Source organism: Perognathus longimembris, chromosome 8 (genome assembly GCF_023159225.1).
Source record: "Perognathus longimembris pacificus isolate PPM17 chromosome 8, ASM2315922v1, whole genome shotgun sequence".
Taxonomy (NCBI): Eukaryota; Metazoa; Chordata; class Mammalia; order Rodentia; family Heteromyidae; genus Perognathus; species Perognathus longimembris.
The window spans coordinates 11189114-11216791 of NC_063168.1; the positions used below are offsets into that span (position 1 = coordinate 11189114).

The 27678-nt window shown below is 41.1% G+C and overlaps 2 gene segments (V, D, J or C); both read left to right on the forward strand.

Moving 5' to 3' along the window:
* Positions 1-721: 721 nt before the first annotated feature.
* Positions 722-26945, forward strand: LOC125356819. The segment is given in 2 exon segments: positions 722-812; positions 26623-26945. Coding segments are annotated over 2 exon segments (378 nt in total).
* LOC125356169 lies at positions 12195-12847 on the forward strand. The segment is given in 2 exon segments: positions 12195-12326; positions 12434-12847. Coding segments are annotated over 2 exon segments (426 nt in total).
* Positions 26946-27678: the final 733 nt, after the last annotated feature.

A 27678-nucleotide genomic window follows, 5' to 3' on the forward strand; every position in this document is an offset into this window, starting at 1 on the left:
ACTTTTCAAAAAGAATCACTGCTTCTGAACACTGTAGCTTAGGTGAAGACATTTAAAACCCAGAAAGAACAATATGAGAACTTCAAACATGGACATTTAAAATTATACACAAATGTAGGCTGTTAGTAAAGATTATTCTGGTGTGCATGGAGAAAAATCCCTGAAAATACTTGTGTTTATGGATCTTCTGCCATGAGGAATTCAGAGATGGAGGAGAAAAATGGCTGGACAGTTCAATACACAAGTCTAGAAATTTTATTATCAATGCAAAAGCTCCACTATCTTATTTTACATCTATGGATTACATTGCAGGAGAGCAGTGCTGATAAGTTGCCACATAATGATTATCAGTGAATGAGAGCAATTCCAAAACCTTCTTCTCTGGATTAGAAAGACATTTGTTAAATTTGTGGTGTCCCCAAGTTGTCTATAAATTTCTAGAACTTACATTTTAACAGACAGGTCTTGTCTCAGATAAAGAAGTAAAAAGAAAAGGCTTTGATCCTCAAAAGAGATCATGACATGCTCCACCAAGAGGAAAGCGAGTTGGTGATACTCTTCTGTGGCTACAGCATATTCTGTGGGCCCCTGGGACTCAGAATGTGTGGAGTTACTGAGATGAGGCCGCTGTACACCTGTGCTTAACCCTGACAAGATGCTGCTGATTTGCATGCACCAACAGCACAGCCCAGTGCCCTCAGGACTTCTTCATAGGCTGCTCACCCTGTGCAGCAGTCAGTCCTTGTCAGCATCCAGCATGGACATGAGGACCCCTGCTCAGCTCCTGGGGCTCCTGCTGCTCTGGCTCCCAGGTAAAGGACAATACTGGGGATGAGCACAGATCAGTGTGATCCATGATGCTCTACCCTTCAGGGAAGCCTTGTATCTAGATTAAACGTGTGGATATTTGTGTGTCTATTTTTACTGCCAGGTGCCAGATGTAACGTCCAGATGACCCAGTCTCCATCCTCACTGTCTGTGTCTCTAGGAGACACAGCCACCATCACTTGCAGGGCCAATGAGAACATTGGGTACGCTTTATCCTGGTACCAGCAGCAACCAGGAAAAGCCCCTAAACTCCTGATCTATGGTGCAGATGAATTGGAATCTGGGGTCCCATCCAGGTTCAGTGGCAGTGGATCTGGGACACAGTTCACTCTCACCATCAGGAGCCTGCAGCCTGAAGATGTTGCCACTTACTACTGTCAGCAGGGTGCTTATACTCCTCCCACAGTGCTACAAGTCATAACACAAACCTCCCAGGGCAGCAGAAGTGAGAGGCTGGGCTGCCCCAGCTGCTCCTCCTCTTGTGCCTTTACCTACTAAGAATGTTCTCATCACAACCAGTACATACTTGGAGAGTCTGAATTGTGCCATCAGTTGAAATTCATCCAACAATAAAACAAATAACTAGGTGTTCAAATTAAGAATAATTTTTAATATAAAAAATAAATTAAGAAGTCCATGGGTGCCAGAGGCTCATACCTGTAATCCTAATGACTCAAGAGTCTGAGATCTGTGGTTCACGTTGCTAAGCCAACCCAGAGAGAAAAATCATCTCTAATTAAATAAAAGTATTACTGTGACTCAAGTGCTGGAGCGCTAGCTTTGAGCAAAAAAGCTCAGACAATGCCCAGGTCCTGAGTTCAAGCCTCATAACTGATTTTTAAAAAGAATCATTGCTTCAGATTTTATGCATTCTTTTCAGAGAAGTACCTATTTAACATATTTTTAGCTGTAGCTGTTACTGGGTTTCTGGGATTCTCCGTGCATGTCTGTTATGTACATTGACCATATCCTTCCGTCTTTCTTCTGGGCTCACCCTGCTGCCCCATGGTCTGGTGTGCTTCTCATGCTCAGGGAGTCACTATTCTAATTTAATCTTGTGACGTTTGCGTAAACGAGTAAGAGCATACATAATGGTTTTTGTTTTGCCTTTGTTTAACAGGATGGGCTGCTGTTCCATCCATTTTGAGGCAGATTATAAAACACAAAGTATAAAAACACATAAATGTTCAGTCCTGCATGATTCTTCTTATGATTGCACATCCCATCCCTGAGGGGAGGAAAATCAAAGGATAGGATTTCAGTATTTCTTTTGAGCTATATCACTTTATAATGCGGGTAAACAGGATTGCAGGTGCACCCTATTGGGAAATTGCCTGTTAGTCTGCATCCTTTCCCCTTCCATTTGACTACCATTTCAGCTCAGTTTGGAGAATTCTTCTAGTTATGGCTTGTCAAAGTGTTTGCTCTTCCTCTTTGCACAAGCAGCAAAGGAACAAAGGAAATAATTTACAAATAAAAGAGTGAAACAATGATTTCAGTTTTCTAAAGTTTCAGAAGCAAAGAAAAATTGAGAAGTATTTACTGTTGAGAAAGTCCTAGGCAGTTCAAAGCTAGCCCGGACAGGAAAGTGTGTGGTGCTGTGGCTAAAGATAGAGCACTAACCTTGAACAAAAAAAAGCACTCAGGGTCAGTGCCCAGGGCCTAACTTCAAGCCCCAGTACTGGTTAAAAAAATAGTATAATAATAGTAGTAATAATAAAACTCCCATCTTTTGGTATTTAATAGTAATTAATTCATTAGGAATCTTGACCTTGTCATAGAGTATGCACAGGACACTAGTAATAAAATAACTTAAGAAGGCATTTATTTCCATTGGAAGCAATAAAGGCAGCAGGCTAGTTGCCAAATTCAGAAATACAGTTGCATTTGCCCAGCATCATTCATTCATTGGACATTAATATCTCATCCTCAATTTGACAAAACCAAGGAATATGGTACAACTCTTTGCATGGAAAATGACAGAAACCAACTCAAAGTGGCATGGATAGACTTGGAGCCTTGAAAAGGAAAGGGTAAACCTGTTTTTAGGTTCAGCTTGATCTAGTGTCATCAGGGACCAACTTTCTTCCTCTTTAGTTTTCCTTCTCTTTCTTCCACCCTGCTAATTTCCCCTTGGGGTCTTGAGTAGAGGAGAGGTGATCTTCTATTTTACTACAAGGCATGCTGTTCAAGTTTTCATATTTGCAGACAACACAGAACCCAGAAGTGGCTGGTCTCCTTAATCTCTCAAAAAGGAAACAAACCTTTCTATTTTTCCCCCAGAATCCCCACAAAAGTCCTTGAGAGCTCTCCCTGGTTCTCACTAGGTTTCTGTCCATCATGGGTCAGATCATGGCTGTTGGAGGAATGGGGGAGGACAGGCTTCATGGCTAGAGTCAGCCCTGAGAGTTGGAGCAAGGTCAGTGTTACCATAGGGGCATGGGTGTACCTGGGAGGTGACTGTCCCCAAGCAACCCGCAAATGGCATTTTGTGAAGAGAGAGGATGCATAGATGTTGGGCAGCAAGCAAAGACAAGGGGCATCCATTCAAACAGTGCGAAATGCATTTTGATGTTCACAGTATCTCACATCAGTACTACATTGAAACAGAAACGTTGCCTGTGTCATAGCTATATGGGAAACATCTCCTGAATCAGATGCAACATTTCCTTGACATGATTAAATGAGGTTTTTACTGTTCCCAGAATGCTTCACAAACCTCAGCTTTCAAAATGTCACCAGCATAGTTGTTGTTATTACCCTCCTGTATGTCAGCTTTGTCTCTTGCATAAACTAATGGTGTCAACATACAACATTTCAATTAGAATAAGGTTAATGACTGTCTTTATTTTTTATGGGTGGTGTCTCAAGTGCAGTTTCTCTGTGTTGTTTTTGGACATACGTGTTCAGCATGTATAAATTGCTGGGAATATATTTTCCTTGGGTGATGTAACTGAGTTAAGTTGAACAAAAAAGAAAAGAAAAAAAGGCAAGTCATGGATAATGTGGAAATAAAAAAAGTATTCTTCCCGAACAACAGAATCAGTTTTTCTCTCATCATCACAGAGGAGCACATATAGAGGCAAATTTGACCCATGGGGTCCTTAGGTCTCTGCTTGCTCACTGAGATCTGCCAGTCTGCAGTGGGCTCAGCCCTTGCTGATTTGCATCTACCCAGAGCAAAGCTCAAGAACGTTAAAGGCTGCTCACACCCTGTGTAGCAGTCAGTCCCAGTCAGCACCCAGCATGGACATGAGGACCCCTGCTCAGCTCCTGGGGCTCCTGCTGCTCTGTCTCCCAGGTAAGGATTAGATGCTGGGGATTACTTGCTCTTCATGGAAGCACTTGGCGAGTAACATTAATTAAATGTGTAATTTTTTTATGTTTCATTGTCAGGTGCCAGATGTGACATAGAGTTGACCCAGTCGCCATCTCTGTCTGCTTCTCTTGGAGACAAAGTCGCCATTACCTGCAGAGCCAGTCAGGACATTGGCATTGGTTTACATTGGTACCAGCAGAGAGCAGGGAAAGCTCCCAAGCTCCTGATCCATTTTGCAACTAGTTTGCAAACTGGGGTCCCATCGAGGTTCAGTGGCAGTGGATCTGGGACAGAGTTCACTCTCACCATCAGCAGCCTGCAGCCTGAAGAAGTTGCCACTTATTACTGTCAACAGTATTATGATTACCCTCCCACAGTGACACAAGTCATAACAAAAAACCTCCCAGGGAAGCAGAAGTGAGAGGCTGGGCTGCCCCAGATGCTGACAGAGCTTCTCAGATGCAGCCAGACTTTTGAGGTCACTAGAAAGTGTTGGGGAAAAGGACTTGGAGGCATCTGCACACCCAGACTCTCTGTAACTCCTGCTCATCCCAAGCAGCTCACACCTGACCATGCTTCTTCTGACTTACAAAAACACGTAGTCCAGGTTGTGCTACAAATTCACATTCACTCAATAAAGAAGAAAACTCTCTAGACTTGTAAAGCAGATTTTTAACAGCAAGGCAGTAGAGTTGTGAAAAAGATTTTTGGAAAAAATAGTTTGTGTAGAAAAAGTCACTAAAGGTTTTTGAAAACAATTTTTATTGCCACATTACAATTATATTTGAAGTACAGTGTGATATTTGACTGTGTGAACACATTTTGTGTAAACAATGTAAATAACAGGAACGCAGAGCATGGAGACTTTTGAGGAAACATGTATACATTGCTAAGTAAACTTCTTTCTACATTTAAAATTTTCATTAAATGTTTAAGATAACAGAAGTAGTTTCTTTGACCTTTTGTGATGGTTCTTCTGCACTGTCAAATTGGTTGCAGATTGCAGATTGAGGAAGTATTTTTTTTCTTTTTTTTTTGCCAGTCCTGGGGCTTGGACTCAGGGCCTGAGCACTGTCCCTGGCTTCTTTTTGCTCAAGGCTAGCACTCTACCACTTGAGCCATAGCGCCACTTCTGGCAGTTTTTTTCTGTATATATGGTGCTGGGGAATTGAACCCAGGGCCTCATGTATAGGAGACAAGTACTCTTTGCCACTAGGCCATATCCCCAGCCCGCCACACTTTTTTAATCTGGAATTCTATTCAAGTTCAACAGCAGTGGATTTTGGACAGTATTCACTTTGACCACTAGCAGCCTGCAGCTGGAAGATGTTGTGAATTATTATTATCAACATCATACTGGTTTCCCTCCCACAGTGATACATACCAAGAAAACTCCCTAGAAAACAGGCTGGGCTGCCCCAATTGCTCCTCCTGGTGCCTCCACCGACTGACAGATCTCTAAGCTGAAGCCAAGGTCTGAAAATGACTGCTTTATTTTGATGGATGAGACTAGAGAAGATCCTTTTTAGTCTAACACTCCTTTCTCTATCGGGGCCAGCAGCACAGACTTTTTAATACTACTCCGGACTTGCAAGTGACACAGCTATGTACTCCTGGGAGTCTGGCTTGTGCTATTACTATGGATTCACCTATCAAAGAGAAGTCTTCCTAGGTATAATAAGCAAGCAGAGAGAGCAGTATCTAAGTGTGTATGTGTGAGGCTGTGTGTGTATTTATTTATTAATATAGATTTCATTGTATGGATCCTTCATCTCCTTGGCTATGCTTACACATTGGTATTGGAGGGATCGATTTCATCACTTCAGATTTCCCCATTTAGCACCATGTTGACAGTGCTTTTGTCTCATGCATCTTTTATTGCATTATGGTCATTTTCATCCACCCCTAGTCCTCTCAGATCTTTCAGCAGTTTTCGCCACATCCATGACAGCATTTAATTTCATTATCTTTCTATATTTCCTGGTGCTTCTCTGCATCCGACTTTCCAAGAACAATGCTCATTGCTGAGCCTCCACACTGCTCTACACCTGAGGGGAGCAGACCATTGCAGGTGTGCACTTGAGGGGATTTGGCAAGCAGGACCGGTCAGCAGGTCCACCATGTTCCAATCCAAAGTATGAAAACCCCTCCATGCCAGTCTCTGTGGGGAGTAACTGTAGTTCCCGAAGCTACACTCTGCTCTGTGTTTAGAGGTACAGATTCAAATCCTGGTGTTATGGATCTACCAGAGGCGAGCTCTGGTGGCTCATGCTTGTAATCCTAGCTACTCAGAAGCATGAGATCTGATGATTGTAGTTCAAAGCCAACTCAGGAAAGAGAAGTCCATGAGACATTTTTCTCCAAATAATGACCAAAGGACCAGAAATGGAGCTGTGGGTTGTGTGGTAGAGTTCTGGACCTGAGCACAAAAACTCAGGGACATTGCCCAGACAATGAGTTCAAGTCCCAGGACACAGATGGTATATACAAATGCATAAGCATTTAGCTCTTCATGAGACTTCTTTTTTTTTTTTTTTTGGCCAGTCCTGGGCCTTGGACTCAGGGCCTGAGCACTGTCCCTGGCTTCTTCCCACTCAAGGCTAGCACTCTGCCACCTGAGCCACAGCACCCCCTCTGGCCCTTTTCCATATATGTGGTGCTGGGGAATCGAACTGAGAGCTTCATGTGTTGGAGGCAAGCACTCTTGCCACTAGGCCATATTCCCAGTCCAAGACTTCTTATGGTTGCAAATCACAGAGAGGAAAACAAAACCAAGGATGAGATTTCAATATTTCTTTTGAGCTATATCATTATGTATCTCCTGTAGACAGGATTATAGTTATGCCTTATTATGAAATTATATGTATTAATCTTATCTTCTCCCTTCAAGAATGGCTCTCATTTAAATTTGATTTGGAGAATTCTATTTATGGTGTCTCAATGGGTTTGCTCCATCTCTTTTCAGAAACAAGCAGCAAAGGAGAAAAGTAACTAATTTACAATTAACAATAGTAAAAAAATTGATTTCAGTTCCATATCTCCAGAAGCATAGAAAATTGACAGGTATTTAGTGTTGTGATAGTCCTAGGCTTGGAGGAAGAACAGGAAGAGGGTGAAGCTTTTACTTAAGAGCTCCCTTCATCCCAGGTCATTGATAAGAGCTGCTGTGCTACCACCATGTGGAGGGCAGCGAAGTCCAACACCTGCTGTCAGATAGGAAGGAATTGAATTGCTGCGTGGAGTGGAGTGAGAGCCTTTAATGTTTTCAAGTGAATGTGAAGGCCTCACAGGAATTGATCAGCAAACACTCAAAGTTTTGTGAGTTGCAAGTGTTGGCATGGTGGGTGGGGCAAAAAGCAGAACAGCTGTGGCTCACTGAGCATTCCTGTCATTGATGGAACCACACATGTGCTGAGCTTGTCTCTGAGCCCTCACTCCACATGTGAGTGACGGGGACCAGGAGAGCCCTCAAGCAAAGGGATGGGGGTGACCTGGCGGCAGTTTTTGTGCACTCTCAATCCACACACCAGGTAAACTGGGAGAAGCAGGATGGACTTGCAGTGTGTAAGATACCTGACCAATAGCTGGTACTTGTCATGCTAAGTAGATAGAGGGCAGCCATTAGTGATTCAAGCAATAAATTGAAATAACAAGTTTTTGAAAGATCAATGACATCACTATTCAAATGCCAAACAGGAAATAGAATTCAAAGTAGTCATTTTATGGACTATAGATGTTAAGAATTTTAAAACATTTTGAAGCTTGTGATCTCTAGTCAAAGAACTAAAAATGAATATATGAAAATAATAATGCAACAAATAAAGTTCCAATAGAATTCTGAAACCTACCAAATGGCAATCTGAAGATGGAGAACACAATAACCTCACTGACAATTTCACAGGAAAGGTGAAGATTGCAGTCGAAGAAGAATGAGTGTATATTAAGAGATCAATAGAAAAATTGTAACCTAAATAAAATTACTTCAAAGAATATTCTGCAAAGCCTCAGAGGTTTATAGGCAAATGTGAATAACAGAAACAAATGTGTATACATATCACACAGGAAGAGAAAGATCGAGAGAGATAGAGAGACTGACAGAAAGGAGTGGCAAAAATATTTCAAAAAAGTAGGAATTTTTAAAATGTAGTGACATACAATAATATGATATCAAAGTAAATCAACAAAATACAATTGGATGAATCACAGCACATTCATATTTATTCAAGTTAAAGATAAAATGTTCAATACAACATGAATGGGCTAAATGTAAAGAAAAAAATCTCACTGTGTTCACAAAACACATAATATTGACTTTGACTAATTTTGATCATGATAAACAAAGGCCAGAAAATGGTGGGATGGGCATAATCAGAAAAAGCAATTGCCAAGTACATAGCTTCCTGCCCCTGAACAGAATGAGAAGACAGGACACTTTGCAGGGTCTCTTTTCTGTTTTAATACATGTTTGAGTTCTTAGATAACACACAGGCACCCAGTCATCCAAAGCAGGCTTCTTAGATTTCCATTTGTGCAAACACCATCTCCAAATATGAGTCCTCACATACTTAGGAATCACCATTGTCACTGCACCTCAGGACTTCTTTCTCCTATGACATCTCACATCCACCAGATAGCTCTGTCACCCAGAGATTTAAGGTGCCACAGTTCCCCCTGGGGGTAAAAGGAAATACCTTCATTCCTGAGCAATGGCAGAACACTTTACTCATCTATTCTTTCCCTAAATAAAAAAAAAAATCACATTTACAAAAGTAAGCAAAAGCAGTAGTAATGGCAGTCCTAGACATGAACATTTTGACAAAATCAGTCAGAAATTGTGAATGCATAGGGCTTTGAAATGAAATTGCTCTTATTCTGCTCTGGCCCTGTTTCCTAAGATTTTCCCAGTATCCCCCCTTTCCCCCACCTCAAACAACAGCATGACTCAAGAGAAGTGGACAATTGGCATCCTGGACTACATTGTGTCACTTCATCTCTTAGCATGATTACAGTGAGAGGAAGGGTAGAAATACTCTGATGCAACCCCATTGACCAGGGACGACAAATTAGTGAGACCCCATCTCATTATGTGATCAAGGAACAGTTTCTTTAGTCTGGTCTTCCAGCTTTTAGCTGTTATCACTGCTGGTGACCATGCACCAGCATCTGGCTGACGGTCTCTCAGATTAGATTTGTACTTGTTTTCTCACAGATTTATTTTCAGTAGTGCATATATGTGAGTGAAGTCCAGAGGTGCTGCTGTCTTCTTTTTATGGTGTCTTTTAGGAGGTCCAGGATTTGAATCAGCATTGCTGGAAATCTTCATTCCAATTCTATGGTAAGATGATGGCTGCTAGATTTCTCTGCTTCATAATTACTTTTTCCCTTTGTAATCTGTGAGAATGTGTGGAAAATATTTTTTTTTTGCCCAGTCCTGGGGCTTGGGACTCAGGGCAAGAGCACTGTCCCTGGCTTCCTTTTGCTCAAGGCCACCACTCTGCCACTTGAGCCACAGTGCCACTTCTGACTTTTTCTATGCATGTGGTGCTGAGGAATTGAACCCAGGGTTTCCTGCATGCTAGGCAAGCACTCCATCACTAAGCCACATTCCCAGCCTCTGGGTAAGTTTTTGATGGCTTATAAATATCCTACTCTTCATAGAAATAGAGCCATGAATTCAAGGATTTATTTACAAGTTTACTTAATGGAGTATTTTAATATATAATTGATATTCAAAAATCCCTACAAATTCACCAGTGAATATCCCTATAACTGAATTCTTTTCTCTTATTACTTGACTTCACTGACCAGGAATTTTTATTTTGTGCCACAAAATGATACAAAATCACCTTGAAATTTTCTATTTTGATAAAACATCAATTATTTCTGCAAGGATCATTGGTCTCATTTATTAATTTTTAAATTTATTTTATTGTCAAAGTGAAGTACAGTTTTATCTGTAATACAGTGAGTACATTTCTTATCCAACTTGTTACCTCCTCCCTCATTTTTCCCTTGCCTCCTCCCTCCCCATTTCCCTCTCCCCCATGAGTTGTACAGTTGGATAAGTTTTTGTAAGTATTGCTGTTGCAATGGTTTTATCCTTTGTCTCTTGATTTTGGTGTTCCCATTCCCTTTCCTAATTCCAATACACGTCTATATGATATCCAGGGTATTAGGAAATACTTGGAAAAAAAATCATACTAAGTGAAGTAAGCTAGACCAATAGAAACATGGACTCAATGGTTCCCCTCATAGGGAATAATTAGTATGTGTCTAGGACAGTCCTGGAAGAAGATTATAATAGCTTAAAAGCTATGCCAGTATGAACTAAGTGAAAGGATGATCCTAAGTGAAATGAACTTCAAGTTATAAAAACAAGTGTATATCACTGTTGTAGTTTTTTTCAACATGCCATGTGAAACTGTGCCCTTCTTTATTTTCCTTATTTTTCCATATTACCTTCTCTTGGTTTTACCACTGATAGCACTGCAACTGATTTTAATACCTGGTCTCATGAATGAGAGAATAGATTGGAGGACCCTTAGTGATAGTACTATCTGTTACTGGAGCTAGAACATCATTATGTCAAGGCTAGGAAAAATATCTATCCATGTGTCCATTCATTTATTAATATATATGCATACACACATGCATATTCATATGTATCTACCTACACATATACAGATACATATTTGAGTCTATGGTGATATCTCAACTTGCATTCAAAACAATAGGTTATTATTAAATAAGTTATTAGAAATAGTTTTCATGAAGATCCATTACAATTCTTTTCCCCAACAATAAGAATATTTGCTTCAATGATCCCTCATGAGCTCTTCCCTCATAGCTCTTCAGGATGATGAGAAACTCTTGATATCACTGCCACTTACACTGTCATATCAAACATTCCTCTCACAAGTATTTGTTCACACACTCTTCAGACTCTGAGAATGCTGACGAGATGAGCCAACTTTACATCCCACACAGTACTGACTTCCTGGGCCCTGACAACTGCACAGGCAAATCCCACTCATGGTCTCTGGTGTCACTACATCTAAGCATCTACAGTGGAGTCAACAATGCTATTTCTCCCTCCACAGACATTCAGCTCTCCTCACTCTTGCTTCTAAGCCCCATGTAGCCTCCTCCCAATATGGATGTCATTTCCATCTGCTGCTGGTTCCAAGAGTCTGTTCATAGATTCCAACATAATCTTCCTTTTTAGGGTTCTACTCCTCTGCTTGGGCCCAATGTCTTCAACCCTGGTATGGAGCACAATGTTCTCTTAGTAACTGGAAGAGACCACATGTGGAGGAGACATATACAGGTTTAGGCAGCACAATAGGCTCCAGGTTAACCTGAGTTTATCCTCCTTTTTGAGGAGAATCTCTGCTTCTGAACACAGTAGTGTGGGTGAAGACATTTAGAACCTAAAAGGAATAATATGAGACCTTAAGTAAAGATAGGTGAAATTATAGGTTAAAAAGAAATAAAAACATTGTCCATGCATGAAGGGAGAAAATCTCTGAAAAGACTTGCTTTTATGGAACGTCTGGGACAAAATTTCAGAAATGGAAGAGAAAATAAGGCTGAGCAGTACAATACGGAAGTCTCAGCATTTTCTTTTCCATGCAACAGCTCCACTTTCTTATTTCAACCTCACAGACTTCATTACAGGACATCAGTGCTGATAAGTTGCCACATAAAGATTATCAGTGCCTCAGAGAAATTCTAAAACTTTGTGCTCTGGATTAGAAAGGCATTTGCTAAATTTGTGGTGCCCCCAAGTTGTCTATAAATTTCTAGAATTAACATTTTAACAGATAAAGAATTGTCTCAGATAAAGAAGTAAAAAGAAAAGGCTTTGATCCTCAAAAGAGATCATGCCATGCTACACCAAAAGGAAAGAGAGTTGGTGATTCTCTTCTGTGGCTACAGCATATTCTGTGGCCCCTGGGACTCAGAATGTGTGGAGTTACTGAGATGAGGCCGCTGTACACCTGTGCTTAACCCTGACAAGATGCTGCTGATTTGCATGCACCATCAGCACAGCCCAGTGCCCTCAGGACTTCTTCATAGGCTGCTCACACCCTGTGTAGCAGTCAGTCCCAGTCAGCACCCAGCATGGACATGAGGACCCCTGCTCAGCTCCTGGGGCTCCTGCTGCTCTGGCTCCCAGGTAAAGAACAATACTGGGGATGAACACAGATCAGTGTGATCCATGATGCTCTACCCTTCAGGAAAGCCTTGTATCTAGATTAAACGTGTGTCTATTTTTACTGCCAGGTGCCAGATGTGACATCCAGATGACCCAGTCTCCATCTTCTGTGGCTGCATCGCTGGGAGACACAGCCACCATCATTTGCAGGGCCAGTGAGAACATTTACTATGGTTTAGCGTGGTACCAGCAGCAACCAGGAAAAGCCCCTAAACTCCTGATCTATGCTGCAGATGAATTGGCATCTGGGGTCCCATCCAGGTTCAGTGGCAGTGGATCTGGCACAGAGTTCACTCTCACCATTAGCAACCTGCAGCCTGAAGATATAGCCACTTATTACTGTCAACAGAGTAGGAGTTACCCTCCCACAGTGATACAACTCATAACAAAAACCTCCCAGGAAAGCAGAAGTGAGAGGCTGGGCTGCCCCAGCTGCTGACAGAGCTTCTCAGATTCAGCCAGACTTTTGAGGTCACTAGAAAGTGTTGGGGAAAAAGACATGGAAGCATCTCCACACCCAGACTCTCTGTGCTGCTGCTCATCCCAAGCAGCTCACACCTGACCATGCTTCTTCTGATGTACAAAAACACACGCTTAGTCCAGGTTGTGCTACAAATTCACATTCACTCAATAAAGAAGAAAACTCTCTAGACTTGTAAAGCAGGTTTTTAACAGCAAGGCAGTAGAGTTGTGTAAAAGATTTTTGAAAAAAATAGTTTGTGTAAAAAAAAGTCCCTATAAGTTTTTGAAAACAATTTTTATTGCCACATTACAATTATATTTGAAGTACAGTGTGATATTTGGCTTTGTGAATACATTTTGTGATGATGTAAACAATGTAAACAACAAGAACTCAGAGCATGGAGACTTTTGAGGAAACATGTATATATTGCTAAATAATCTTCTTTCTACACTTAAAATTTTGTTTAAGATAACAGAAGTAGTTTCTATGACCTTTTGTGATGGTTCTTCTGCACTGTCAAATTGGTTGCAGATTGCAGATTCAGGAAGTATATTTCTTGATCTGGTTGCCACACTTTTTTAATCTGGAATTCCATTCAAGTTCAACAGCAGTGGATTTTGGACAGTATTCACTTTGACCACTAGCAGCCTGCAGCTGGAAGATGTTGTGAATTATTATTATCAACATCATACTGGTTTCCCTCCCACAGTGATACATACCAAGAAAACTCCCTAGAAAACAGGCTGGGCTGACCCAGATGCTTCTCTTGGTGCCTCCACCGACTGACAGATCTCTAAGATGAAGCCAAGGTCTGAAAATCACTACTTTATTTTGATGGATGAGACTAGAGAAGATCCTTTTTAGTCTAACACTCCTTTCTCTATCGGGGCCAGCAGCACAGACTTTTTAATACTACTCCGGACTTGCAAGTGACACAGCTATGTACTCCTGGGAGTTTGGCTTGTGCTATTACTATGGATTCACCTAGCAAAGAAAACTCTTTCTAGGTATAATAAGCAAGCAGAGAGAGCAGTATCTATGTGAATAGCAGATACAAATTTGTATACATATCACACGGGAAGAGAAAGATCCAGAGAGACAGAGAGACTGACAGAGAGGAGCTGAAAAAATATTTCAAAAAAGTAGGAAATTTTAAAAACATAGTGACATGCAATAATATGATATCAAAGTAAATCAACAAAACACAATTGGATGAATCACAATCACATTCATAGTTATTCAAGTTAAAGATAAAATGTTCAATACAATGTGAATGGGCTAAATGTAGAGAACAAAAGTCTCACTGTGTTCACAGAACACATAATAAGACTTCGACTAATTTTGATCATGATAAACAAAGGCCAGAAGAGGGTGGGATGGGCATAATCAGAAAAAGCAATTGCCAAGTACATAGCTTCCTGCCTCCCTCTCCCCATTTCTCTCTCCCCCCATGAGTTGTACAGTTGGATAACACCATAAGGTTTTGTAAGTATTGCTGTTGCATTGGTTTGTCTTTTTATCCTTTGTCTCTTGATTGGTGTTCCCTTTCCCTTTCATAAGTCCAATACACAGCTATACAATATCCAGGGTATTAGGAATGACTTGGAAAAAAATCATACTAAGTGAAGTAATTCAGACCAAAAGAAACATGGACTCAATGGTTCCTCTCATAGGGAATAATTAGTACATGTCTAGGACAGTCTTGGAAGAAAATTACAATAGCCTAAGAGCTATGCCAGTATGAACACATAAGATGATCCTAAGTGAAATGAACTTCAAGTTATAAAAACAAGTGTATATCACTGTTGTAGTTATTTTCAACATGCCATGTGAAACTGTGCCCTTCTTTTTTTTTTCTTTTTTCTTCTTTTTTCCATATTCCATTCACGTGGTTTTACCACTGATAGCACTGTAACTGATTTTAATACCTGGTCTCATTTATGAGAGAATAGGTTGGAGGACCCTTAGTGATAGTACTGTCTGTTACTGGAGCTAGAACATCATTATGTCAAGGCACGAAAAATATCTATCCATGTGTCCATTCATTTGTTAATATATATGCATACACACATGCATATTCATATATATGTACCTATACATCTATAGATACAAATTTGAATCTATGGTGATATCTCAACTTGCATTCAAAACAATAGGCTATTATTAAATAAGTTATTAGAAACAGTTTTCATGTAGATCCATTAAAATTCTTTTCCCCAACAATAAGAATATTCTCTTCAGTGATCCCTCATGAGTTTTGCCATATGATCAACAGCTCTTCAGGATGATGGTGTCACTGCCAGTTACACTGTCTTATCAAAAATTCCCCTCACAATTATTTGTTCATACACTCCGCAGACTGAGATAACTCTGAGAAGATGATCCTACTTTGCATCCCACACAGTACTGACTTCCTGGGCCCTGACAACTGCACAGGCAAATCCCACTCATGGTCTCTGGTGTCACTACATCTCAGCATCTACAGTGGAGTCAACAACGCTATTTCTCTTTTGCACAATCAGCTCTCCTCACTCTTGTTTCCAAGCCTCATGTAGCCTCCTCCCAATATGGATGTCATTTCCATCTGCTGCTGGTTCCAAGAATCTGTTCATAGATTCCAACATAATCTTTCTTTTTAGGGTTCTACTCCTCTGCTCGGGTCCAATATCTTTAACCCAGGTATGGAGCACAATGTTCTCTTAGTAACTGGAAGAGATCACGTGTAGAGGAGACATATGCAGGTTTAGGCAGCACAATAGGCTCCAGGTTAACCTGAGTTTATCCTCCTTTTCAAGGTGAATTTCTGCTTCTGAACACAGTAGTTTGGGTGAAGACATTTAGAACCTAAAAGGAATAATATGAGGACCTTAAGTCAGGATAGTTGAAATTATTCACAAGGCTAGGTTGGTAAGAAAAAAAAAAAATTTTCATGCATGAAGGGAGAAAACCTCTCAAAACTTCCTTTTATGGATCATCTGGGACAACATTTTAGAAATGGAAGAGAAAATAAGGCTGAGCAGTACAATACAGAAGTCTCGGCATTTTCTTTTCCATGCAACAGCTCCACTTTCTTATTTCAACTTCATGGATTTCATTACAGGACAGCAGTGCTGATAAGTTGCCACATAAAGATTATCAGTGAATTAGAGCAATTCCAAAACTTCTTGTTTTGGATAATAAAGACATGTGCCAAATTTCTGTTGTGCAAAAATTGTCTGTAAATTTCTGGATCTAACCCTCCAGTGTACACGTCTGGTTCTAGATAAAGAAATAAAAAGAAAGAAGCTTTGATCTTCAAAGGGACCACTGGCATGACCAACCACAGGGAAGCAACTTGATGATTCTCTTCTGTGGCTACAATATATTCTGTTGATGACCTAGGTCCCCTGATAGTCAGAATGTGCAGTTGCCGAGATGCGGCAGCTGAATAGCTGTGCTTAACCCTGCCCAGATGCTGCTGATTTGCATGCGCCAACAGCACAGCCCATGCCCCTCAGGACTTCTTCATAGGCTGCTCACACCCTGTGCAGCAGTCAGTCCCAGTCAGCACCCCGCATGGACATGAGGACCCCTGCCCAGCTCCTGGGGCTCCTGCTGCTCTGGCTCCCAGGTAAGGAAGGAAAATGCTGGCGAATAACACAGCTCAGTGTGATCCATGATGCTTCACTCTTCAAGGAAAGCTTATAAGTTGATAATAATGTGGTATTTGTTTTCATATTTCTATTGTCAGGGGCCAGGTGTGACATCCAGATGACCCAGTCCCCATCCACCTTGTCTGCATCTCTAGGAGACACAGCCACCATCACTTGCAAGGCCAGTGAAAACATTAATGGCATTTTAGCCTGGTACCAGCAGAAACCAGGGAAAGCCCCGAAACTCCTGATCTATGGTATAAGTATTCTGCAATCTGGAGTCCCATCGAGGTTCAGTGGCCGTGGATCTAGGACAGATTATTCGCTTACCATCAGCAACCTGCAGTCTGAAGATATCGCCAGTTATTACTGTCAACAGCATAGTAGTTACCCATCCACAGTGATACAAGTCATAACAAAAACCTCCTAGGGAAGCAGAAGTGAGAAGCTGGGCTCTACCAGCTGCTCCTGGGGCCTTCACCTGCTCAGAAAGTTATCAGACATGGCCATTTTGTACTGGAAGAATCTAAACATCAGTTGAGATGCAACCGTATGAACAATAAAACACATACCTAGATATTCTAAGCAACAATTTTTCTAATACAAAGAACAAATTCATTGCTTTAGATTTTGTTTCTTATTGATATGAATTTTATTAAAACCTTCATTTGTCCCTATCAATAGGATTCTGGGATTCTCCACGTATATTTATTATGTTGTTGGTCATATTTTTCTGCCTTTATTCTGTGTCCACCCTTCTGCCCTCTGACCTGGTGCTCTTTTCAGACCCACATAACCACTATTCTATTTTGATTTTTTTGTCAAGTTTGCTTGAGTGAGAGAAAGCCTGCATAAAGGTCTCTGTTTTGTTCCACAGGGTGTGCTGTAGTGCCTTCCCTTTTGATTACAGGATTTCATGCTCTTTCATGCATGCTGTAGAGATATGCACCACTTTATCTCTACTCTCATTGGTTGTAGGACACTTGACTTAATCCACACCTTCACTAATGTGAACAGTATCACAATCAATATAGGCATGCAGAAATTCTTTTACAGATGTCACTTTTGTATCTCGGCTTTTATTCCCCCTTTGGATATATATTCAGGAATGAGGTAGCCAAATCGTGTGATGTGTCTCATGTTAAGTTTTATTTTTCCAATAACCTCCTTACTGTCATCTAAACTGGATATACTAATGTACATTTCTGCCAACTGAACAAACCTAGTGTTGAAAGTTACTCTAAGGGAGATGAGAGTGTTCTTCTAGTCCCCAAAGCCTGCTCTATTGTCACATCATTCTGCATTTATCTATCCTGTTCTAATTTGTCCACAGGTTAAAATGATAAGTGTGCCAACATCTTTTGATTAAATCTTCACAGATCTGGTCTTAAAAGAAGACATGGAGAAACATAGAACATGAAGATTTAATAAGGAAAATCACTGACAAACAAACAGGGTCACATATATAATGAGCTAATAGTCATCTTAAGCTCATTATTTCTTTAAAAGTCGATAAAGACAATACTGCTTTGGGTTCACCATTATAATTGAGTCTCTAAATTACATTTGATCTTCTAGATGAAATGCCCAAAGGACACAGGGCTACAAAAAATTCCAGAGACTGCAAAGATAGCGAGAAACTACTCTATGATGTTGGCTGGTCGAGGAGGAGATAGTAGGAAAGAGCATTCAGACGGGAGGGCAACAACCACACATCTGGAGACGAGAAGCAGCAATGGCAGTGTTTGAACCCCTCCATAGAGATCATAGCCTGTGTTTCATTTATTTTGCCATCTATTATTTTATCTTGTTTTGCACTTCTTTGTATAGGGATTTGTCTGTGGCTATCTACTTGTGAATTGTCTGTTTATCTATGTGTCTCTCTATCTGTCTATGCATCTATCTGTGGCATGTCTGTTTGTATGTCTGTCTACATATATCTCATTTGTCACTGCTTTTGTTAATGCTTTACCATACACTAAGTATCAGATATTCAGAAAGAAAAGGCAAGCTTTGGTCTCTTTGGTCTCAGTAATAGTCACAGCTAACACATTTTAAAAATAATTGCTGAATTTCTTTATAGTTTCTAGATAGGATTCTGACATAGGACATGTTAGATAAAATTTTAGCAAGAAAATGATGCCAAGGACCATGAAATGAACTGAAGATATTACCCAAAGGATGATTCTACCCTGTGGTTCCCAAGGCAAAACAGGTTTCTTTGCAGGCAAATCCACCCTATTATAGTATGATCCAGAGAGCCTGGGGACTAAGAACCCTTGTTGAGCTTTATAGAGTTTAGCCAGCCCTCAGCTTTGCCCACTCCTGTCCAGCCCCTCTGGTGTGCATGTGCCCACTGCCCAGCCCAAATGGGCGCTTGAACACTTCTGAAAAAGCTGCTCAAATGATCAGCAGTCAGTCCCAGTCAGGACAGAGCTTGGACATAAGCGTCCCTACGCACCTCCCGGCTTCCTCTGCTCTGCTCCCAGGTAAGAAAGGACAGCACTGGGGATGTCCTCCATTTTGTATTTTCAGGGAAGATTTTTCACCACATAAACCTACCAAGGAAGCGGAAGCCGACGTTGGGCTGCCCCAGCTGCTCTCCTGGGTGTTTCTCAGTTATTCTCAAGCACAGTCAGATCCTTAAGTTCAGGCATTTTGCTAGATAAAGGCTACTGAGTCTCCTTAGTGTTCTAACTCTCTTTCCCTCTCTTCATCCCAGCAAGGTATACAGGACAAAGTTTCCTCCTATTCAAAACAGGTAAAAATCATTGCTCCTAGGTACTGTATGTTATTCAACTACTTTGGATTCACAGGACATATTTATACATATATGAGTATGTGTTTATATGGGACATATATTTATAAAATATATACACATATCTATTTACTTGTCTATTGCTGAATATATATGGGTGTGTGTGTGTGTGTCCAGAAAAATGCAAACATGTGTAGACAGACCCACACACAAATATCATTGATCCACTGAAAGAAATTTTAGCCTTTCCAGACACCATCTAAAAGAAAGACTTGTAAGAACAGAGAGAATGCAGACTTTTGAAGAAACATGTATATACTGCTAAATAATATTCTTTCAGTACTCACCATTCTCTTGAAAGCTTTAGGAAATCAGGAGTACTTTGGATGATGGCTTGTGATGGTTCATTTGCATTGTCAAATTGGTTGGATCGCTGGAAGATTAAGGAAGTGTATTTGTGGATGTGTCCGTGAGAGTTCTCTAGACAGAATTGATTAAGAGAGGAAGACAGATCCCATTGTACACAGTCTCTTCCAACAGGCTGGGCCTCTTATGAAGTAAAAGGAGTGGGAAGCCACCAAGTAGATCATTTACTTCTTGGCTGCCATGATATTAGCACTCTGGCCACATGGTAGAGTAAACTTTCGAATCTAAGAGCTGAAATAAAGAATTCTGCTGTTTTAGCTGCGTTTACTGAGGTCTTAGTCACAGTAATAGAAGACTAAGTAATACATCTTTATTTGAAACTAAGGTCCTAGCTTACTTTCTGACCAATGATGGAAAATGGACACTACACTAAAAACTTTTGATGTCCCCATCACTGGATTGAGAAGGAGGACGATTATTTTCAGTGGAAACTGGTAATTCGTTAGGTGATAACATATTGCAGTAGACTTTTTAGAAGTGACAGTTTTAATGTGGAAAACATGTATCCGTGAAGGAAAGCCATACAGCACAGGCAGTAGAATATATCCTTGAACCTGTGGATTTGTGCTCAGGAGGATGAGATGTGGAAGTGAAAATCACAGGAGAGAAACAGACCAGGAAGTGGGTTCTGAATGCTGGTGTCTGGGTGCTGTGTTACTTGGATCAGGATGAGAGGGGCAGCTCTTCTGTACAGGAGGCAAGTGAGTATGGAGCCTCGGACAGCCAGGCTCCCCCTTCAGGATCCATCTACAGCAACACTCCTGGAATAGTTTCCAGAACCTTTGCCTTAAGACTTTTCAAGAGATTGTGGACAAATCCATCTCACATTATAAGTTCTATTGTGCTGAGCACACTTGACATCTGTAACTAAAAACAATGACGAATCCTCACAGACAGCAACAGACACCTCTCCTTCTAATTATCATACTTTCCCAGCAGACTAGCTCCAGGAAGCCAACCCTAGCAACATTGTAGGTCGTCAGGACTCAAGCCAAATAAGCACAAGGGACCCACTGTTTCTACCTACTTGCACCATAGTGATAGATTTTCCTTTGCCACTTCAGCCCTCCACATGCAGATAGTGATTCATATTTGGTAAATTGTTGGGGGTTGCATGGAGAGACTCAGGGATCTTTGTGGAGCTTTTGCCCCTTGTTTCTCTGCCCCTACCTGTGTGGACTTACTACATATTGTTCTTCAACTTAGTACTAGCACACACACACACACACACACACACACACACAACCAACAAAAAGCATGGAATTTTATTGCGCAAATTATTTCTCAGGTTGAACAAAGCAGCATTCATTCGGTTTGAAACTACAACTCTCCTTGTGAGGCAGGGTGCAAAAGCTTGGGTATAGAATCACTAAGGAAGAAGAGGAAGACCTAAGTAAAGAAAAGCTCCAATGGGAATTGAATATTCTTAATAAAGTGGGCATAACATGAAATAGGAATAGTAATGAAAGCAGCTGTCTTGGTACTCTTTTAAACAGTTATTTTTGCCAGATTAACTTATTACTACCAGATTTATTCCAATTAATTTATTACTACCAGAAATAGTAAGATCGTTTGGAGTGAAGTAACCCCTGATGTAGTGCACTGAGAATGAATATTCTTTCTGTAATGCTTTGATGATAAACCTTATACTCTGAGCCGGGTCCTCAGGAGATCTAAGTTCAGAGGATGAAATCTGAAGATTAGAGCTTAAAGCAAACTGGGAAAGAAAGTTTTTGATACTCTTTCTCCAATTAATTAGCCAAAAAAAAAGCTGCAAATTTAATTGTCAAGTGGTAGAGTAGCAGCCTTGAGATAAAAAGCTGATGATGATGTCCACTCCCTGATTTCTGTAAACACACACACACACACCACCCCCACCACCCACCATGCAATCTGAATTTAATCTGTAGAAAAGGTCAAAAGGATATTTTAAAAACCTTCCAAGAAAAAAAATTACTTTTGAAGATGTAAAGTTAAAATATTACCACCAGAGGGCAGAGAAACCCTGCAGTAAACAAGCTGTTCATCTTAGTAATAAGAGGAAAGCCTTAGAGTTAGGGTTTTATCATCAACAAGGAGTCTCTAGGATTGGGTGTTTGACTGTGATCAGGAGGAGCCATTGGCAGGCTGAATTGTGGGGAAAGTCCCCTGTCTTTGGGATTTGGAGACTGGAAGCTGGGCCTTGCCTCTCTTTCCTGCCTGCTTTCTCAGCAAAGGCAATCTTGTAAGGAATGATTCAGGTCTCCCTGAGATATGTGTACTTGGAGAAGAGGCTTGTAAGAAATGAGCGACGTGGTGTGAGGTCACTGGGGCTGCAGCTAACCTTATAGTCCTAGTGTCTTTACGAGTTGTGCCATTGGGAGCTCTGTCTCTGACTCTAATCTTCATTGTCTCCACTTCATCATGGGAACTTGGTATAACACCTAGCCAATCAATACAGATGGATTGTTATAAAAGTTTGCGCCACTTGGACATTTCCACTTTGGGATGTCTTTTTCAAACATTATATTCAGTAATAATCATACATTTATATGTTTTGCTTTTACATTTCTACTTTTTCCACACCTTGATTTAGAAAGCATTCCACCTAGTCTGTCTTTAGGGAAAGTTTTATGTGAGTAATTATTAATATCACTTGTCTGTGACATACTCATGGGCTCGTACATTCATAGCAGTTTCATTATTGTTATACTGACATCTTTTATTTGCCTTATCAACTATTTGCAGATGGAAGAGGATAATTCTCACAAGGCTTTCTCCTCTGAAATTACAAGGGTTGCAGAGGAGGTTACAATGTCACATTCACATTCCAGTATCCAGTGATTTTTCATCAGATACACCCTTCAGTTACACTTTTGGAACATAAACCGCAGAAACTATATATAACATGGGAATGTGAACTTTCTCCACACAACAGGGAAAATGAAGAATCATATACGATGGCTCTAATCAAATCCTCATAATTACATGAGTAACATAAATACTATTGTAGATGGGAAATTTTTGTTATTTTACCCAAATGGAATATTTCAATCAAAAGAATAAATTAGAATCCCATGACATCGTTAAAATCTGAAAAATAGACATATATGTGAAGCATTTAATTTAAATATTCACAAACATTTAAACACTTTCACGTGAAATATTTTCGTGTATTAAAGGTATGTGATGTATTGTCTACACATTAAAATAGTCTTTCCAGTATTAGAAATACATTACTGTGTACACATTCACGTGAGACACAGAGCAGCAGGGAGCTGAGGAGTTGGGGTTGTGACACCACCTTGCTGCCATTCACCACTATGATGCTGATGGACTCTTAGTCCTACGAAAGCCCATTAGAGCTCTGAGCACCCAATGTTGGACCTAAGGAGTCTATGCCAAGAATCAGAGTGTGAATGATTAATGCAGGGGCAGTGCATTCTTAGGAAAAACAGTAGAAAGGGAGACAAAGATGTCATTGCTCCTGGACATTTAAGTGGATACTTGCTAGGTGTCTGGCACTGAACTTATGTGCCTCATTTTCAGTACCATTTAGTAAAAATTTCAAATGTAACGTGCATTTTATATTATGTGCTGTTCTTTTTGTTTTCAAATAGCATAGAGTTGATTTCAAAATTAAGATTTATGTAGCAGAATCAATAAATTCTTGGTATAGAATTACAAAACAAATGGTGAAACATGTTCATGCCAACATACAGAACAGCTTCCTGTCTCTGGATTCAGTGAGAAGGCACCTTGCTGTCTCTTTTCTATTTTAATAAGTGTTTGAGTTCTTAGATAATACACAGGAACCCAGTCATCTGAAGCAGATTTCCTAGATTTCCATCAGTGCAAACACTAACTCCAAACGTGAGTTCTCACTTACTTATGAATCCCCCTTGTCACTGGACCTCAGGACAGCTACTTTCTCCTACCACATCTCACATTCTAACAAAAATCCCTCTGTTACCACTAGATCTGAGGTGCCACAGCTCCCTTTGGGGGTATAGGGTGAAATACATTCAGTTCAGTTCCTGAGCTCTGGAAGAGCATGTTCTTCATTTATTTTACATAAATATGGAGAACTACATTTACTGACCACTTAGTGCCCTGCCTTCCCATTGCTGCCACGTTGAGCCTGTGTCTGCCGTGGAGAGTTGTCTGGTGACAGATTTGAAGCTTTGTGCAGTGGGGTGGGGCCGAGGGAGGGACTCCAAGACTTGTTTTGAGCAGAAATGGATCCAGTGACCATTAAGGGTGTTGCCCTAAACTTCACCTTGGAACAGTAGGCTCTGTTGGATTGTGCTGCAAGGAAACTCCACGGAAATGTGATTTCAGAAATGTAGAAGAACAAGGCCTCAATGGAAATAAAAGAACAAGGAGAAAATACTAAAGGTGACTACAGAAATTGCAAGAGAATTGAAAGAAGGGCCAAGGTAGAGAAACTTTGTGATGAGACAGGAGGTATTCCTTGTGGAGAATCCTTCCAGCAGGTTCCTGGATGTATTGTGAACATAAACCTTCTTCTTGGAATAACATTATCTAATGAGCATGCCTTTGAAGAAAGCATGTGAAAACGTCCCCACCCCCTCTCCAATATCCCTGCAAAGCTCACACTAGATACAAAACCTCTGAGAACCTGAAAGATGTAGATTTGTGTTCTAAATCTAAGCAGTGTGGCAATCCCTCCAGGATAGTTGAGTAGTGGTCAAATCCTTGGAAGAAATCAGGTCAGCCAGGAGTCCTGTTGATGTGAGCCGGGTAGGAAAGCCTGCACCTCTGCTGGTGGCCTTCTGTATCATCAAACATTTCACACCACTGTGAAATCCTATGGATGCAAGCCATGTGGGAAAGCGTTCCCTTGTTCCAGTGCCCTTCAGATCTATGAAAGAACTCACACTGGAGAGAAACCCTCTATGCGTATGCAGTGTGGCAGAGCACTCACTACTTAGGGAAACCTGCAAGGCCATTCAAGAACCCTTCAAGGGTTCAAGAGAACCCTTACGTGTGCAAGCAATGTGAGAGAGCCTTCACCTTTCTCATTTCCTTCAGGACTGAAAGAACTCACAGTGGAGAAAATCTATTTGAGTACAAGCAGTGTGGGAAAGCCTTTGCTTCCCCTCACTGTCTTCAAGAGCATGAGAGAATCCACACAAAAGAGAGACCCTATGCCTGAAAGCAATGTGAGAAAGAGTTTCTTTTTCCAGTCTCCTTTGAAGGCACATAAGAGCCACCCTATGTGTGTAGCCAATTTGGGAAAGCATTCAGTCAGACCTTTGTGTTTTGAACCCATGAGAATCCATACTGCAATGTGAGAAAGCATTTTCTTGGTCCAGTGCCCTTCAGATCCTTGAAAGGAGCATTGCTGGACGGAAACCCATGGATGTAGATAATGTGGGAATGCATTTCCTTGGTCTATTATCCTTCAAAGCCGTGCAAGAGTATACACCAGTTAGAAACATTACATATGTAGTCCGTGTGGGAATGCATTCAGTCATTCTAGTTTTCTTCAGATGCATGGGAAAGCTCATCCTGAAGAGAAATTCCATGGATGCAAGCAATATGGGAAAGCATTCACTCTATCCTGTGCTCTGCAAATCCAGGACAGAATTCACTGGTGAGAGGGTCCACAAATGTGGAAAGGGAATGCCTTTGGTCAATCTGCTATACTTCCATGAAACACTCTCAGTAGAGGGAAACCCTTCTCACGTAAACAATGTGAGAAAGCGTTTACATTGTCCTCTTCAACATGTGAAAGAATTCACAAAAACCATATCGATGTAAGCAATGTAAGAAGGCCTTCCATTACCCCTCTTCCCTCAGAAACCATGAACAAACACACACTGGAGAGAGACACTTAGGATGGCAGCAATGTGGGAAAGCATTTACTTGTTACACTAGAATTCTAATGTGTGAAAGAACTTATGAATGTTTTGAACTAATTAAATAGAACCAATGATATCACTTCAAGGCAAAGGGCATACAGTGAACAAACTCTTCTCATGCTGCTCTGGCTGTGATTCTTGAGATTCCCCCAATGTACCTCTCCTTCCCTCAAGGCCTCCCCACAAAACTCTTTTAGTCTAGATAAGTAGGCTGTCTTATCTCCTGACATGATTAGAGTTAAATGAAGGTGAAGAATTTACATTTCACTATTTGTGTTTTCTCAAAACACACACACACACACACACACACAATCTCACTGGAGGCCATTTAACCAAACTATCTTTTGGACATTTAAACAAGGATATTCGTTTTTCATTCCATCATTTCCAGGAAGTTGTAAATCACCTAACAAACAGTTCAGTGCCCTAAGCTAGACCCTGATGCTGGATAATCGATAAAAACATCTGGATTCACTTGTGGCAGAGCATCTTTGTCCACTTAAGGAATAGTAGTGATTCAGAAAAATTCCCAAACTTTCTTTTCTGGATAGTAAAGACATGTGCTGAATTTGTGTTGTGTGTGAAAGTTGTCTGTAAATTTCGGGAAATAACACTCCAGTGGACAAGTCTTGTCTCAGATAAAGAGACAAAATGAAAGATGCTTTGATCCTCAAAGGGACCATTGGTGTCATCAACCCACAGGAAAGCAACTTGGTGATTTTCTTCTGGGGCTACACCATATTATATTGCTTGGCTTAGGTCCCCTGAGACTCCGACTGTGCAGAGTTGCTGAGATGAGGCAGCTGGACAGCTGTGCTTAACCAAGCCTAGATGCTGCTGATTTGCATGCGCCAACAGCACAGCCCACTGTGCTCAGGACTTCTTCATGGGCTGCTCACACTCTGCAGCTGTCAGTCCCAGTCAGCACCCAGCATGGACATGAGGACCCCTGCTCAGCTCCTGGGGCTCCTGCTGCTCTGGCTCCCAGGTAAGGAAACAAGATGCTAGGGATTAACACAGCTCAGTGTGGTCCACGACAATTTATTCTTCAGGGTAGCCTTCTTTTAACTTGATGAACAGTGTGCATATTTGTTTTCATGTTTCCACACAGGAGCCTGGTGTGACATCCAGATGACCCAGTCTCCTTTGTCACTGTCGGTGTCTCTAGGAGACACAGCCACCATCACCTGCAGGGCCAGTGAGGACATTGGGTACAATTTAGACTGGTACCAGCAGCAACCAGGGAAAGCCCCTAAACTCCTGATCTATGCTGCAGATGAATTGGAATCTGGGGTTCCATCGAGGTTCAGTGGCAGTGGATATGGGACAGAGTTCACTCTCACCATCAGCAGCCTGCAGCCTGAAGATGTTGCCACTTATTACTGTCAACAGTATTATGATTACCCACCCACAGTGATACAAGTCATAACATAAACCCTCCATGGAAAGAGAAGTGAGAGGCTGGGCTGCCCCAGCTGCTCCTACGGATATCTTCACATTCTGACAATGTTCTCATGGTTTAGAACGTCAGTAGAAGCTGTTGGTTAGAAAGAAAGGAGTTATTTTGGTGGGGGGCAGTCCTGGGGCTTGGACTCAGGGCCTGAGCACCATCCCTGGCTTCTTTTTGCTCAAGGCTAGCACTCTGTCACGTGAGCCCAAGAGCCACTTCTGGCCTTTTCTATATATGTGGTGCTGAGGAATTGAACTCAGGGCTTCATGTATACGAGGCAAGCACTCTTGCCACTAGGCCATATTCCCAGACTTGGAGTTATTTTTCCTACATCCTATTTCTCAGTTTTATGCTCAATTTCAATAAGACACAGTTTTTTTCCTCTCCTTACTTAATAAAGGCCATAGCTTAGTGGTCTAAGGATTCTGAATTTTGGCATTCAGGCATCAGCTGAATTCAAACACCAAAAGAAAAGAAATATTGACTTTTAAAGCCAGCAATTTTAAAACCAGTGAGAGAATCATTAATGATTTTATCCTGGGGTCTATGGCTGGATTGGGGGTGATTTCACCTCAGAACTTCAAAGAGGGTGATTGAAAATGTAGCTCATTGTACTGTCAACACCATGACAGTTAGACCATAGGTCTGAGGGACGTGAATTAAGATATCCCATCGCTCTTGTCCAAATGAAGATGTGGTGTGAAGGTGAGCACTCTG